The sequence below is a fragment of the Misgurnus anguillicaudatus genome, chromosome 24 (assembly GCF_027580225.2).
Source record: "Misgurnus anguillicaudatus chromosome 24, ASM2758022v2, whole genome shotgun sequence".
In the NCBI taxonomy this organism is placed as follows: domain Eukaryota; kingdom Metazoa; phylum Chordata; class Actinopteri; order Cypriniformes; family Cobitidae; genus Misgurnus; species Misgurnus anguillicaudatus.
In genome coordinates this window covers 30,829,981-30,844,661 of record NC_073360.2, presented here as the reverse complement: position 1 = coordinate 30,844,661, position 14,681 = coordinate 30,829,981, and the positions used below count along the sequence as shown (strand labels likewise).

Genomic DNA, 14,681 nt, shown 5'->3' with positions numbered 1-14,681 from the left:
TTCATAGTACTCCTATTAGTAAAACTGCGTCCAATAGGGGGAAACGTAATCGGCGATCCACTTTATTCTCCTTAAAGACTGGGTTTTACGGCTCGACAGCTTATAAAAACTTATTTCTGTGTTCTTTGGCTTGTTAGCTGTATATATTGTTCCAAATCAGCTTTCAGGCATTATTCAGTTTTTTGTTATAAGCCAGAAATGACAAGGAGGCGGCCTTTTGCAATACAAAGTCAATGGAGACTGTTGGATTGCTTTCCCCCCCGGTGGGCGTGGTTTTCAGGTTGTGACGCGCTGCGCTCTGTCTCTATATTTAAATTTATGCAAATTACGCAAACCTGTAGCAGGCGCGCGCCCGACGCTTTATTACACAGTTGAGGAGAGGGATTTAAACGTTAATCTGAAGGATGGTAAATGTTGTTTGTATCTAATTCTCCGTTTTGTATTATATGATGTACAATATATATTATACCTACGTTTTACCAGTATAAAAAATGTAGATAAGTAACGTTACATTTAAAGTAAGTTGGAGATCCTCGATGTATTGATAAAAGTGTGTGAGGAAAGCAGGGAAGACCGCTTCAAAACAGGTCAGTCAGGAGAGTTAATGCACACATTCACTCAAAATATTTCGTTTTTTAAATGCCCATGCACATAATGTAGGTTACACTTTGATTTTGTGTAAATCTATTCAGTTGACTGAAACATGACCTTGCAAGTTATTTACAGAGTAAGTTAGCCATCCATTCAGTCATCATCACTGTTTATTTCTAACTACGTGTTTATGTCCTGACGTGATAGGCTGTGTTTGCGCCCACAGCGGGTGTTTGAATCTCATCCGTCTTTATTAAAAAAACGCGCTGTCGCTGCAGGAATAGGAGAAACAACATAGGCATCACTGCTAATTTATATATTCATCATCTCAATGCCCCGGTGTTGGTCCTCATCCCCATTTCCCTCATGCCGTCTGACGAGACTCACTGATGTGTGCCAAACTCACTCCAAAGCTGGTATTATTTGAAATGGTTTTATTTAAATATAAATATGTGTACAAAGTTACAAGCAACAATAGCTCATTTTAGCAAATAAAATTATTTTAAACATTATTAAAAAAAAAAATTAACAGAAGAAATAAGAGTCAATTAATTTTGTGACACCTAACCTTGCACCTCTCCGAAACTTATAAGTAAAGTGGTAGAAATCATTGTGAACCAAATAAAGTCAACTTAAAGATATAGATATATGCATTTATAATATAAAGGTACTTTACAATAGAGCAGCTTACACGCTGTACATTAAGGCTTATATAAAATATAAAAATAAAGACAAGCAATGTTTTGTTTTACCTATCTTACAGTTCATTTTCAAATGGAGCCAACCATTCCGGCTCAAAGGAAAATGGCAGTGCGAAAACCTGCGTTTCCAGGTTTCCCGAATCGAAGTAGGGTGCAGTAAGCGATTTCTTACACAAGGAACAAACAGATGAGAAGAGATGCTGAATACGTTCACATACACACGTCATCTGCATGCAACAGACAGGAGTGAATTTCCCAACAATTTTTACAGTCATCGGAGTGGCTCTAAGTGGATATGGATAGTACTGCATTTCACTTGCCATTTCTTTTTATGTTTTTTTTTTTGTAATGTAAACATGTTCGTGCTACCTGACGGTGACAGCATAACAATCACCTTGGCACACTTGTCTTAAATAAAATACAGTGGTCACGTAAGGAACATTACAAGAGTATTACTGCACACCGCAAGGCCATGTGGTCATTCAGTTTTGCGAAACAAAGTCCCAAAATGGGCACCGAACTCTACTCTCCAACAAATCCTTGAGAGTACAGCTTAAAAAGACCACACGTTTAAATTTGTGAGAGATATTTGGGGTTCGGCCAATCTAAAACCTAAATAAACCTTATGGTTTTATCCGTATACTTTAAAGTACTCCAATTCCAGTTTCCCGCACTGGAGGATTTACATAAATACTCTCTAGAGAGCCCAAAAGCAGTGCTGACTGCAAATGGAGCTTTTGGAAAATACAGTACGAGCGCATGTGCTCAACATCCTTCAGCTCGCCTGCTTTGTGGATTGAACTTTGAGCCACGTTATTTAGGCAAGACCTGTTGTCATTGATACACAAATGTGCTTACAATTCCATCAGCATGCCAACAAACACATGTATTTTTTTACATTTTGTACTTTATGTATATTTTGATTGTGTTTTAGCGTAGTGTCATGATCTTGTCCCCTTTAGCTCAGAAGAGCAGTCCTTTCCCCATCACTGCCCTTTCCAGGATCTGGAATTGTCAGCGCTAGAACATTTTTACGAAAAACAGTGTCACGTAGACAAATTGAAGGACAGCGTTCATTTGTCTTCAAGTTCATCATTTGGACGAAGGAATCACATTAGTAGCTTGAACAATCAGAAGGTGACCTCAAGCCTGAGCGGCACATCACAGTTCCTTCGAACGAAGTTGCCCATTAATCCAACATTGACTTCAGGACACCAATAAACCCGGGACCGCATTTTTAACTCTTCAACTTCGATGCACACTTGACTCTCAATGTCTGATCTAAGTCCTTCTGTCGTTGATCATGCAAGACCCTCATTGGGTCTTTCAGGGAGCCGATCACACGTGAGTCTGCATGCGTTGCTGCGAAGGCCGGCCGTAGTCAGACTGCTGCGATGACACCTGCGAAGATGCGTACGAAAAGCGGGAGGAGTTGGACACTTTGCTAGCCTCGTCTGAAGTCTCATACGAATCCACCTTCTCGTAGGACGTAGGCTTGACGTAGTTAGTGAAAGCGCGGCCGTAAGTGGCGGGCAGGTAGGCAGAGCCAGGGTAGATGGGCTCCTGGGGATAGATTGTGGGAGTTTGCTGTTGTTGCGCTTGTTGTGGCTGTTGTTGATCATAGGTGGTGCGAGTGGCCGGAGTCGTTGCATACCGCTGGGAGAAGTCATAAATTCGGGGTTGGGTGGATTGCTGGCCATACAGGGGGCTCGGTGAGGGAAGCTGCGAGGGAGTGTAGACCGGCCGCGCATTTGACACATATTCAGGGAAACCGGTTCTGGAGATGTGGCGGTCATCGTGAGCTCGTACGTTGTAGTAGCCATTGGTGGGGTCCTGGAAAAGAGTATAAAAACAACTTTAGATGTAGATTGGTTTTGGAAAAACAGATAAACTAAGTGTTAGATAGTAGCCAATCATTGTTTGTTTTGGTTTAACATGAGGGTTGTTGTGTAGTACTGTAGTTTCCTCAAACCTTTGAAAACAACCTTTTGCTTTTATCAGATTAACTTTAAGAGTCATGGGTTTGTGAAATGTAATACCTTAATATCTGATCTCTCATCATCTTCCTCCTCCAGCAGGTCACTGTGCTCTGTCCGAGATGTTCCTGGAGACTCACTGCTGTTGGGTGCCTGATACAAGTACAGAGATTTGTCCTTAAGAACGCTTTGTTTTTATGCTCATTTCAAGTTAAATATAGCATTACACCTCTTGCGTCATCAAATGTAAACTAAAAAACAACACTGCCTACCCCAAGATTTAGCATTTTATGAACAAGTGTTTAGAAGTGAAGAGTTCAGATGCAAAACACTGCAAGGGCGCACGCACCTTTGGCACGGTTCCCTTGAACTGTGCCCGAGCGGTGAGCACGATTGTTCTCACTCCCCCACAAGCTTGCACTTCCGTGCACAAGCATGCTTTTCGTCATTAGAATGCGATTGTTTTGAAGAAAACAGAAAGTAAAGTGCTCTTTTAGAACAATGGAGCCCATCGTAATGTTAAATTTTTGCCTTTTTATTTCGAGTTGCTTGGCACGTGGTGATACACAGCCCCCTCACATGCAGTTATTAGTCGATCTATCGCTCAATGCACTCAGACGTGTAAATATAACGGAAGAAGGGTTTTACATAGGCAGATGATGTTGAATGACTGTCATGCAGCTGACGTCTCGCCTCTGGTGCTCTGGCATCATTTGCACACACACTGTGCGTTCCATTCCCAAACCCAAGTGAACCATGCCCGAGCCCCCCTCTGCAACCAGGCAAGGGTGCGATTAATCAAACCAGGCATGGTACGGAGCAAAAAATAAAAGGCTCAATTTGTTCAAAATGTAAGGAATAATTGAAGACGGGCCATTGAATTATTTAAAAATAATGCGCGCATTGTGACGTTGCACCGCAGGTGTGTGAGCATTTGGTACCATAATCAAAGTTTTTGACAAAATTGGCGTTTAGCGGCTTTTGCATCTGAGCTCTTCACATCTTAAACCTACTATTGTCGTCTTTAAGGTAAATCCTTTGCACAGTATGGTTGTCGAAAGAGTGCTTACCATAGGCTCCTTCACGTCCTCTTCATCATCATTTCCACGTGCCGCGTTGTGATCGCTGTGCACGATTTGTACTCTGATGTCACTCTTAGACAGACGGGTGCCCTTTTTGCCTGGTTGGAGAAATAGCGCAGTGGATAAAGATTAATGAGGTGAGCGGTGAGAAGATTTCCAGAAAGGTGAAAAGGGCAATGCTGCTGTAGGCAAAGAGGTGGCCCCATAATTATCCTCTGTCTAGTTAGTCGATTTGATTGTTCTAGTGTATCATGTTTTCGAAAAAAGGATAAGAGTTCTCTGATGACACCTGGCCTTTAACCTCACCTTTAGCAGCGTGTCGGCAGCAGATGGAAACCAGGGTAACAACACAAACGATGAAGACGCAGCCTCCTCCCACTGAAGCGCCAATGATGATAAGCAAGGGAAGAGCCTCTGCAAGAGAAGAAGAAACTGTGACTGAACTGAATCACATCTATTTCAAGATAAGCACGTATTGACTTCATTACAAGGTGAACAAACATACAAAACAAAAAAACAAGTAGATTTGTTTCTTATTCACACTAATAGTAACACTACCATAATCACCTCAAAAGGTTTCAGTTTAATTTCAGTACACTGTCAGAAAAAATGGTCCCTAGCTGTTCCTGGGGCAGTACCCTTTAAAAAGGTCCTAATATCTACCATTTAGGTACAAATATGCATACATTTGGTACCACTATGTACTATACCTTTAAGATACTAATATGTTCCTTTGACTGTGCGTTCACACCAGACCCGGAAGAGGTGGCAAAAACAGTTAGTTGGACGCGTAGTTCGCGCGTAGCTGGAGCCTTGAACATTTTGAGTTTGCTCACTTCATTCGAGAGTGAAAATTTAGTAATTCGAGATATTCACGCGTAAATTCGCGTCAAGGGAGGGGGTTATATAGCTCAAATTGAGCTATATATGTTGGAGGTCGAACCAGATTGTTTGACCTCCTCACTCACTTTTTTCCAAATAAGATCCTTTTAAGTCCTGTAAAAGTACGAAGATGTCTCGTATAGCGATGATGATTGTAGTCCATTGTTGTTTTGTTTTTCTGCCTCCACTCGCTTCCTGTAATCACGTCACAACTAGAGCAAGCTCCTCATTGGTTAACGTGGTGGGAAAATCTGTCAAAGTTCATATTTTTTAACTTGCGCGGATCACGAGTCAACGCTCAATTTACACTTATCGCGCCATTCACGCTTACCGTGCAACAGGATGCCTATTTGCGTCTTTGCATTGACTTAACATGTAAATCACTCGCGCTTGTCGCATCTTCCGCGTCTGGTGTGAACGCACCATGAGGCCCCTTTGGTAGCACAATATACCTCTGAGGTACTAATATGAACTCTTTTGGTGCAAAGGTGTACTTTTTGAAAAATATATCGACCTAGTCATAGCTAGGAACCATTTTTACCACTTGTTCTGACAGTGTATGATAATTTTTCTCCCTAAGAAAATTTTTGAGACTACCAAGAATCGTAAGATATATGCTTAATTGTCATAAAGATGTCAGAAGGCATGAAATCTTAATGGTTCTAAAAATATCGTTCATTCATAATTTCTCTTTTCCTTTTGATATTCGGCTAAAATATGACCTGGACATGTTCTTGACAGATTCTAGCCCTAGAAATTATTTCATTTTCGTTTCATCATAGGCATGTCATGTCTCCAGATGATTCGAGAAATCTCTCTGCTTGTCAGTGCGCTCGAAAAGAAGCTGTATTCCCAAGCCTTGCTATACCGCATTCAAACCGAAGCATCACATATAGAAATTAATCTAGTGTGATCTGCAGTGGCATCGTAGGACCCGGCTATTGTCTCTAATCTCTGGTGGAAGAGCAGTAACCAGGCCTGACATACAGCGAGGCAGCCGACAGTAATCTAATTAGAGATTCCAGGAGATAGCACGGCCTGCCTCTCCAGAGGCTTGGCTCCGTTGCCTTGATGCAAATTGCTGGCGAAGACCTTATTTTTGGTGTCTCCCAGTACAAAGGCTCAAGCAGTCTGCCACGCTCTTAAGTCTTATTTAAGCAAATTTGTGCACTATGCATTTGAAATTAACTGACCAGCGAAGCATCACGTGCCAGTGCAATACTTCGGATCTTGATTTAATTCTTTCGGGCTCAAAATCTATATCTTTTTTATAGAACGAATTTATTCATTAAGTGGACCATATCCTGATTAAATGATATTGATTTGTTGGCGTATAATTAAGATAAGCACGGAGTAGCAGGGTGTTTTGGGATGAGATTCCTGCATAGAGCTGACTCAAACTGGATTATGGCTCGCCATGACTAATCTTAGATAAAAGGCTCTGACTATAAGGTGGACGGACCGTACTTACTGTCAGTGTTTTGAAATCGTCCATCCTTACGTGATTAAAATGACGGTGCCAAACAGAGCCAGGCAAATAGCCAGATCTCAAACTTCTGCCATGTTCACTTCACTTTTGGCTATTTTCTCCACTTTAACTCTCCACACTAAACTTCAAAAACATTTCCTCAACGCTCACTGATTTATATAACCAGTCAAAAGTTTGTGCAGACTGACTGAATTTGTGTTTCTTACAATTTTTAGAACCTTGGATCTAAATGCGTAAGCTTAAATGCTTGAACATTGTTTTGTAGACAAATATAAATGGTGGCTACATATGCATTTCTTTATTATTAAAGGGACACTCCACTTTTTTTTGAAAATATGCTCATTTTCCAGCTCCCCTGGAAACATTTGATTTTTACCATTTTGGAATCCATTCAGCTGATCTCTGGTTCTGGCGGTACCACTTTTAGCACAGCTTAGCATAATCCATTTAGACCCATTAGCATTGCGCTAAAAAATAACCAAAGTTTCGATATTTTTCCTATTTAAAACTTGACTCTTCGTGTGCTAAGACCGACAGAAAATTAAAAGTTGCTATTTTCTAGGCCGATATGGCTAGGAACTATACTCTCATTCTGGCGTAATAATCAAGGACTTTGCTGCCGTAACATGGCTGCAGGTGGCGCAATGATATTACGCAGTGCCCAAAAATAGTCCTCTGCTATCGAAATTATTTTTGAGTGCGATGCTAAAGGGTCTAATCAAATTCAATGGATTATGCTAAGCTATGCTATGCTAAAAGTGGTACTGCCAGACCAGGAGATCAGTTGAATGTTTAGATCATAGGGGAGCTGGAAAATGAGCATATTTTCAAAAAAAGTGGAGTGTCCCTTTAATATAAAAATCTGGATTCTTTCCACAGGTGATCTTGCATGAGGACCCTTACCTTCTTCTTCAAGGGTGACCAGCGCAGTGCCTGTGCCAAAGCGGTTCCAAGCAGTGCAGTTGTATTTGAGTTGGAAATCTTGGGCGAGAGTCTCTGAAAGGATGAGCGAGGAGAGGACTCCGCGATCGCTGTTTACAGTCTGCACTGAGAAACGACCAGAAGAACCCGACACCAACATCATGTCCCCAAATGTCCACACCTACAAGAAGAGGAGACAGATATAAGGTGTTAGGTAACAGTCTCCAGTCTCACACAGTCTCTCTATAGCCCTTTTCACACAGAGATTTCTGAAAATGGGAAAATGTGTTGGGATTTGCCTGGAATCGTTTGATTTTTGGTTCATGCAATAATTTTACAGAATCTGTGTGTGCATTCACACACATACCATAAAAATGCCGTAAAAAAGACAAGTGGCGTATTTAAAGTCCTGCACTTGGTACATTATTAGAGTGACCATACGTGCCATTCTTCCCGGACGCACCCCCTCCAGGACCCCGTGTTCGTCCTCCGGAAGTCGTATTTGTCGACCACATACGTCATAGAGGATTATTATTATTATTACAGAAAAGCAACCGTTACATTTTAAGGTAAGAATGAAACTACGATTGTATATCTTATGTTTTTAACTGAATGGCGTATGCGGTCAACAAATACGACTTCCGGAAGATGTACCGAAATCCTGGACAGGATGCGTCCGGGAAGAATCGCACGTATGGTCACCCTATACATCCTTGGTATGGATTTATCATGCACATTTGCACAATGAAATCAAGAACATGCGTTAACAATAACCTAATAACCAATAGTAAACAAGGTACGTGTGGAAAATGGAGACAGGGCTGCATGTAGTCACAATGTGGCAAGTTTTTAATGTATTTGCCGTGCAGCTTATTAATGCCTAATTGAACTCTGTGCATAGAAGAAGGACTTTTATGAAGGCACTAGCACTAGCAGCAAGGACATTGCGATGACGTCGAGCCGTGGGTTTAATGTTCTCTACGTCAGAATTAATTCGGCAAATGCGTTCCATCTCCCATTTTTCGCATTTACTCTTACTCTTTTTGGCATAAATCAAAAACCACCTCAAGCGAGCGTAAAAAACTTTTTTTGAGAATCAAGGGATTTTTATTCGAAATTTGGCGTTTCCATCACTCGTTTTTGATGCGTTACTTCAAAATGTGCATAAAATCATGGTGATGGAAACATGGCTAATGTAAGCTTTGGTATATTCAAGACTAGTCCAGCATACATAGCAGAACATCTAAAATGGCTTATTTAGGGGTACATATATAAATAAAAGATTCATCACCCTTGTAGTACTTGTTCACTGTCTTAGTGTCAAGGATTATAATATTTCCTTCGCTTCTTTACGCTGTCATGCCAAATTGGTTTACCACCAGCGCCGTGCCTCGGCTCGTGAAGCGGCTTTGTGAAAAATGCGTGAAGGCAGGCAGCTCCTGTCTAGCAGCAGGCCAGTCTGGGATCTCAAACAAGCTATTGTTTCTTTTCTTCACCTTCCCTTGCGGAGAGGTGAAATAGCGTGTTTGAGAAGACCTCCCACGACAGGCCTGAGGTGAAAGAACAACAGCTAATAACACCTCCAATCCCCACCTATCGCTACCAAGTGTTGTTTCTTTCCTTCATCTCTCTTTCTTAACTCGTTCTTGCTTTATCATTCTTTATTTCCATGCATTTCTCTTCTTCGCTATTTTTTGCTCTCTCCAATTATCTATGGATAGGTCTTCCTCCGTACAATGGGTCACCGGAGGTCAGTGGTGTTATGTGCTAATTGCTCTGCGTTGGGAAGGAGCTGTGGGGGTCTGAGGTCCGCTGCGAAGACCCTGGCATTAGAGCGGTTCGCCTCTGCGCGCTTGAGGGTGAAAGAGGTGAGATGCAGGATAAGCCGTCTCATCGTGTATTCTATAGTAGGGCAATGGGGCTGTGTAACCGACTCGTACATGTATGCGTTTATGTGGGTGTCATGATTCGGACCGAGATAGGCACACAGAAAGATGAGACGCACAGCATAAGACACCACAGACACAGAAATGAGAGGGTATATGCTTACAATCTTGTCAGGGGGTGGGCTGCTGCCCACCAGGCACTCCAGTTTGCCCTTGGAATGCTTGACAGCCTGCTGCGTGGCATCAGCCGTGATGATGGGAGGGCCTGAAGTGTTTGTGTGAGAGAGATTGCAAGTTTATCACACGTTAAATCATACAAGAAATAGTACATTTGCTCATTAGTAATCTGCCTTGATGTGTACCACCTCCATAGGGGTTATAATGAAGTCATTCATACTGTAAGATCTATTTAGTGCATCACACCACACATTTTTCTTTTTACAAGAAGTGCTAATGAGACTAAACTAATGACGCAATAACCTACAAAATATATATCTAGCACGCATAAATATTGAGTTAAAATATCACATTGAAGATTGTAAAGTAGAATTTCCTCATTAAGCTTATTGATTTTTTTGTGTGTTTTTTAAATGGCATGTCTCTTCCTTTTTGCAAGTGATGCTTTAAATTGCCCACTAGGATTCAAAAACGGATCTCATGCGGATAAATCGAAACACAGATGAAATGAAAAAACAGCATTTAGTTACCGTTGACAGTAAGAGTTACGTCTCGCTCTGCCACACCGATCCGCGGTACAATGGCTTTGCAGGTATACGTCCCAGAATCCTCCTGTGTCACTGCCTTCAGCTGCAATGTATTACTGTTGCTCAGCACCTGTTACATAAAATTATAGTGAGCAGGTCAGATGCGATGCTATACGGGACATTTCTCATCATCAGGTTAGCCACATGTCACAAACCGAACATAACCTTCTTTAACTTTCTTTGAAATATTGATGTTTGTGTGGTAGTACTGAAAAAAATCTGTGGTTCTTATCTTTATACCAAGTTGTGGAATGAAAATCATTACTCCATGTCAATATTTCCACAGGAAGGAAGGATTGTGTAGACACGCAGCGCATTGTTTGTTCCAGACTGATCGAGCTGTGGCCCTCCGAGACGGCCATTACCATCAGTACCAGTCATCCATTTCGTTGCTTGTGGCTTACATGAGAAAAAGACCAATGCCACCAATACCAAAGGGAAAGCATCGACTCCGCCTGTAATTTCGTCTGCAGCAATCTTAATTACTGTCTAAAGCACTCCAGCCTGGGTCCTCTGAGTCGACCCACTGCTCTAATTAAACATACGACAAAGGCTGTGCAGAATTTTCCAGCGTGTGAGCAGATACTTGTGCTACTTTGCCTGTGGTGCCCTCGCGCACACGCCGTGGTCACTTGTTAGGTGGGAATGATCATTAGAGCACCCTCTCTCCCCGTCCTCCCATCTCAACGCCGGCAAACTGTGATTAATCCGTTTAACACTCCCCCCGATTTTTCATTCGCCGGCACTCATCGTATTAGCCAATTAATCCATATCTTGTGGCGACGGATTGAACGGACTACTTGCGGAATCAGATCTGCCCGTTCTCGGGAAGGGCAGGATGGAGGGGTGTAGTCATGGCAAAATTAACTGATTACCTCATTGGAACCTTCTGGCTTTTCATCTTTGCCATCCCTCCCTCTCTCTCCGTTTCTACTTCCTCTCTTGCTCTTTGTTTGCTTTCCCTGGCTCTTTATGAAATCAGATTAAGCGGCAGGAGAGAGACACTTACAGGACAGGCTGATACATTTCACACATCCACCGAAGCGAAACTTTCATTTTAGGCTGGGAATCGGTTTATCCAGTTGCCAAACTTTTGTAAAAAGGATAGCTACTGTTTTCCAAATGCACCATCCAGCTCTGAATAGATAATGGAGTTGTGGGTCTCACACGCTAATATTAGAAATCTATCAAAGAGGATGACTGGCAAGGGTTGTTGAACAGATTGTATGCCGTATTGATGGTCAACATACCACACTGGAGCCTTGTTTGGTCCAGGCCAGGGTGAGGGGAGGGTTGCCCGTCCACGAACAAGTAAAGGCAGCATCCATTCCGATGTCCACTGTCTGGGGTTTAGGTTCAGTCAGTAACCTGGGGCCAACTGCAATATCAGAGAACGAGAGCAATTTACATTGAGTATGTTTCATTTCAGTCTGTGCACATGAAACGAACACGAATCTTATTACAGTTTTCTCATTTGCAGTCTTATTAAGATTAATATGCTGGAATACATGAAGGAAATGAAAGTTATCTGAAGGAGTGATTGCGTGGGGGGTACTGTTATATATTTTGAAAGCATACGATGTAAGCATTTATTGCTTACATATTATTTATTCTTATATGAGAATGTATCGTGCAGTCTCACATTTAGAGTATGTGGGAGGCGTATTATGCCTAAATTGTACTGTTGGATTGCCTTGAATAATAACAATTATTATTTTATAGATGCTGCCAAATTCATTTTCACAACAACCAACCGCAGTGAGTCACATGCTTGTTTTTTATGAAACATTTTCTTCTAATGCAACTTTTAGTGTCTAAAAGTTTCTACCAGAATTCAACATTTTATATAAGGATTATTTAAATGGTACCTTGACTATGAAGACTTGTAGGCTTTAAAGTTGCAATGAAAATGAAAAACTGTTATTTTTCTATTTATTTATGTGTAATCAAAAACGCAAATCTCCTATCCTACTCGAAACGTTTTCTCTTTACTTTCGATAAAATGGTATGGCAGGTGGTCGGGGTCCGGGAAAAGATCACAGCGATTAGCAAATACAGAAAACAACATGACCCAACTTCAAACGATCCAATCAGTTCTCAATGGACATATTCAAGTCCACCCCATACCCTTTCAGAAGTCGTTTCTCTCAAGTCACCCTGAGAAAAATAAGAAAATTGCTACTTAAATTTCATGGCGACTTAATCACTTTATTTTTGTCATCTACTACTAAAATCAATTGATAGAAAGAAGCACACAATCCCAAAATCCAGTACTCCTTTTAAACTGTGGAGGCCGGCAGTATTTTTAATGCTTAGTGCATTCTGCGTTGATGACGTGAAGTGGCTGTCGTGAAATATTACTAAGTTTACTATGGTCTCTACTATAGTTTGTGTGCATTTATTTATCTACATCGCTGTTTACTATATTTACATCGTTGTAGCGTTAATAAAATGGGTTTTGATTGCATCTTTTTGACGTCATGTAGGCTATTGTGATGTAAAAAATGGCGGCCTACGAGTGAAATGATTTCTTAAAGGGACATTCCACTTTTTTTGAAAATATGCTCATTTTCCATCTCCCCTAGAGTTAAACATTTGATTCCTACAGTTTTGAAATCCGATCACTTTTAGCATAGCTTAGCACAATCCATTGAATCTGATTAGACCATTAGCATCGCACTATACAATAACCAAAGAGTTTCAATATTTTTTCTATTTAAAACTTGACTCTAGTATTGATATTACGTATTGCCCGAAAATAGTCCTCACTATTGAAAGTTACCAAGGGGATTATTTTCGGGCAGTGCATAATATCACTATGCCTGCTGCAGCAATGTTACATCAGCAAAGTCATTGATTATTACGCCAGAATGAGAGTATAGTCCTAACTATATCTGCCTAGAAAATCATAGCTTTTAATTTTCCGTCGGTCTTAGTACACGATGTAACTACAAAAGAGTGAAGTTTTAAATAGGAAAAATATCAAAACTCTTTGGTTATGTTTTTAGCTTGATGCTAATGGTCTAATCAGATTCAATGGCTTGTGCTAAAAGTGCTAGCACCAGACCCGGAGATCAGCTGAATGGATTCCAAAACTGTAGGACGTTTAACTCTAGGGGAGCTAGAAAATTAGCATATTTTCAAAAAAAGTGGAATGTCACTTTAAAGTTGATTATAACCATGACATTTGTACTGTTGTTAATTTCACATTCATACAGCCAATCCCAGTATTAATCTATTATGCCATACATGTGTTTATAGTTGGGGTACCCTTTAAAAATGCTGTGTAGGTTAATGTCTTAGTTCGTTAACCTTTACTAAAGAAAGCAAAGTGATTACTAAAGCAAGATGACCAATGAAACTTCACTTAGGCTAACAGTAAAGAACTTACATTGTACATCGACCAAGGTGCTCACGTTTGTACTCCCTACTGAGTTGGACACTTCGCAGGACACTGGGTCTGTAAAGTAGGAGTGATCCACCGTAACCTCCAGGCTGTCGCCATTGGCCTCCGATATGGGAATCCCACCTTTGGCCCATCTGTTTGAAAAATGGTATATGTTTCATTTCCTCTTTTTACAGTGTTCACAGTCACTTATTGACTATTAACATCTGTTGAAGCAACTGCGCACAAAGCATTGTATCTGTTATTTATATCCAATTTGGGATTTGCTTTCGAATCTTAATCTTCACGAGTGGATAATCTGGGATTATGCATTGAGTCTGTTGTGATATGAAATGTGTTTACCTGTAACCTGTGATCTCAGGGTTGGCAGAGGCAGAGCAAATGAACAACACTTTTGCTCCTTCCATCACCGTCTGAGGCTGAACAGACAGAGTCACAGACGGAGGATCTGGAGGAAAACATGTGGGATTAGATTCACTGCAGCAATAGAGGCATTACAAATCCTTCCCAATGACTTTACTGCCAAGCTCCAGGTGTGTAAATCTTGGTCACAGTCCTTTTTTTCAAATCTATTTACACGTCTAAGTACACGTCTGTTTAACCACAAAGCTCTGCACACAAAGATATACAAACATATTCACTCCTAGTCTTGCATTTTATCGAACACTAGTTTAATTCTACAATAATGTTATCTGTGCTAGTATTTTTTGTTTTTTAAAGGGGACATGCTATGAGTTTTTTTTAGATGTAAAATAAGTCTTTGGTGTCCCCAGAGTACAAATTTGAAGCTCAGAATAGACCACAGATGATTGGGTGAAAAAATGGGCCGTTTTTGGGTGTGTCCTTTTAAATGCAAATGAGCTGATGCAAACATTGATCGCCGTGATGGTGGTTTGTTGAAATTAAAACTCAATTGTGCTGTCAAAATTATTTCCTCTTCCTCTCTGGACTTAATGGCAGTGCTGTGGTTGGATAGTGCAGAT

The 14,681-nt window shown here is 41.0% G+C and overlaps 1 protein-coding gene and 1 long non-coding RNA gene across 2 annotated transcripts in view; one reads left to right on the top strand and one right to left on the bottom strand.

Annotated features, from left to right (window-relative positions):
- Positions 1–1,010: 1,010 nt before the first annotated feature.
- kirrel3l (kirre like nephrin family adhesion molecule 3, like) overlaps positions 1,011–14,681 on the bottom strand; it is a 55,851-nt gene continuing 42,180 nt past the window's right edge. Inside the window, exons 6-15 of the mRNA XM_055197112.2 lie at positions 14,041–14,146; positions 13,684–13,832; positions 11,543–11,670; positions 10,236–10,362; positions 9,693–9,793; positions 7,625–7,823; positions 4,657–4,764; positions 4,339–4,448; positions 3,332–3,421; positions 1,011–3,125 (exon numbers count right to left, since the gene is read on the bottom strand). Coding sequence (XP_055053087.2) covers positions 2,631–3,125; positions 3,332–3,421; positions 4,339–4,448; positions 4,657–4,764; positions 7,625–7,823; positions 9,693–9,793; positions 10,236–10,362; positions 11,543–11,670; positions 13,684–13,832; positions 14,041–14,146 — 1,613 coding nt within the window. The 3' untranslated portion in view covers positions 1,011–2,630. The remainder of the gene's footprint in view (positions 3,126–3,331; positions 3,422–4,338; positions 4,449–4,656; positions 4,765–7,624; positions 7,824–9,692; positions 9,794–10,235; positions 10,363–11,542; positions 11,671–13,683; positions 13,833–14,040; positions 14,147–14,681) is intronic.
- LOC129438372 (uncharacterized) overlaps positions 13,709–14,681 on the top strand; it is a 39,773-nt gene continuing 38,800 nt past the window's right edge. The window contains exons 1-2 of the long non-coding RNA XR_008642534.2: positions 13,709–13,846; positions 14,060–14,231. This is a non-coding gene — a long non-coding RNA (uncharacterized lncRNA). The remainder of the gene's footprint in view (positions 13,847–14,059; positions 14,232–14,681) is intronic.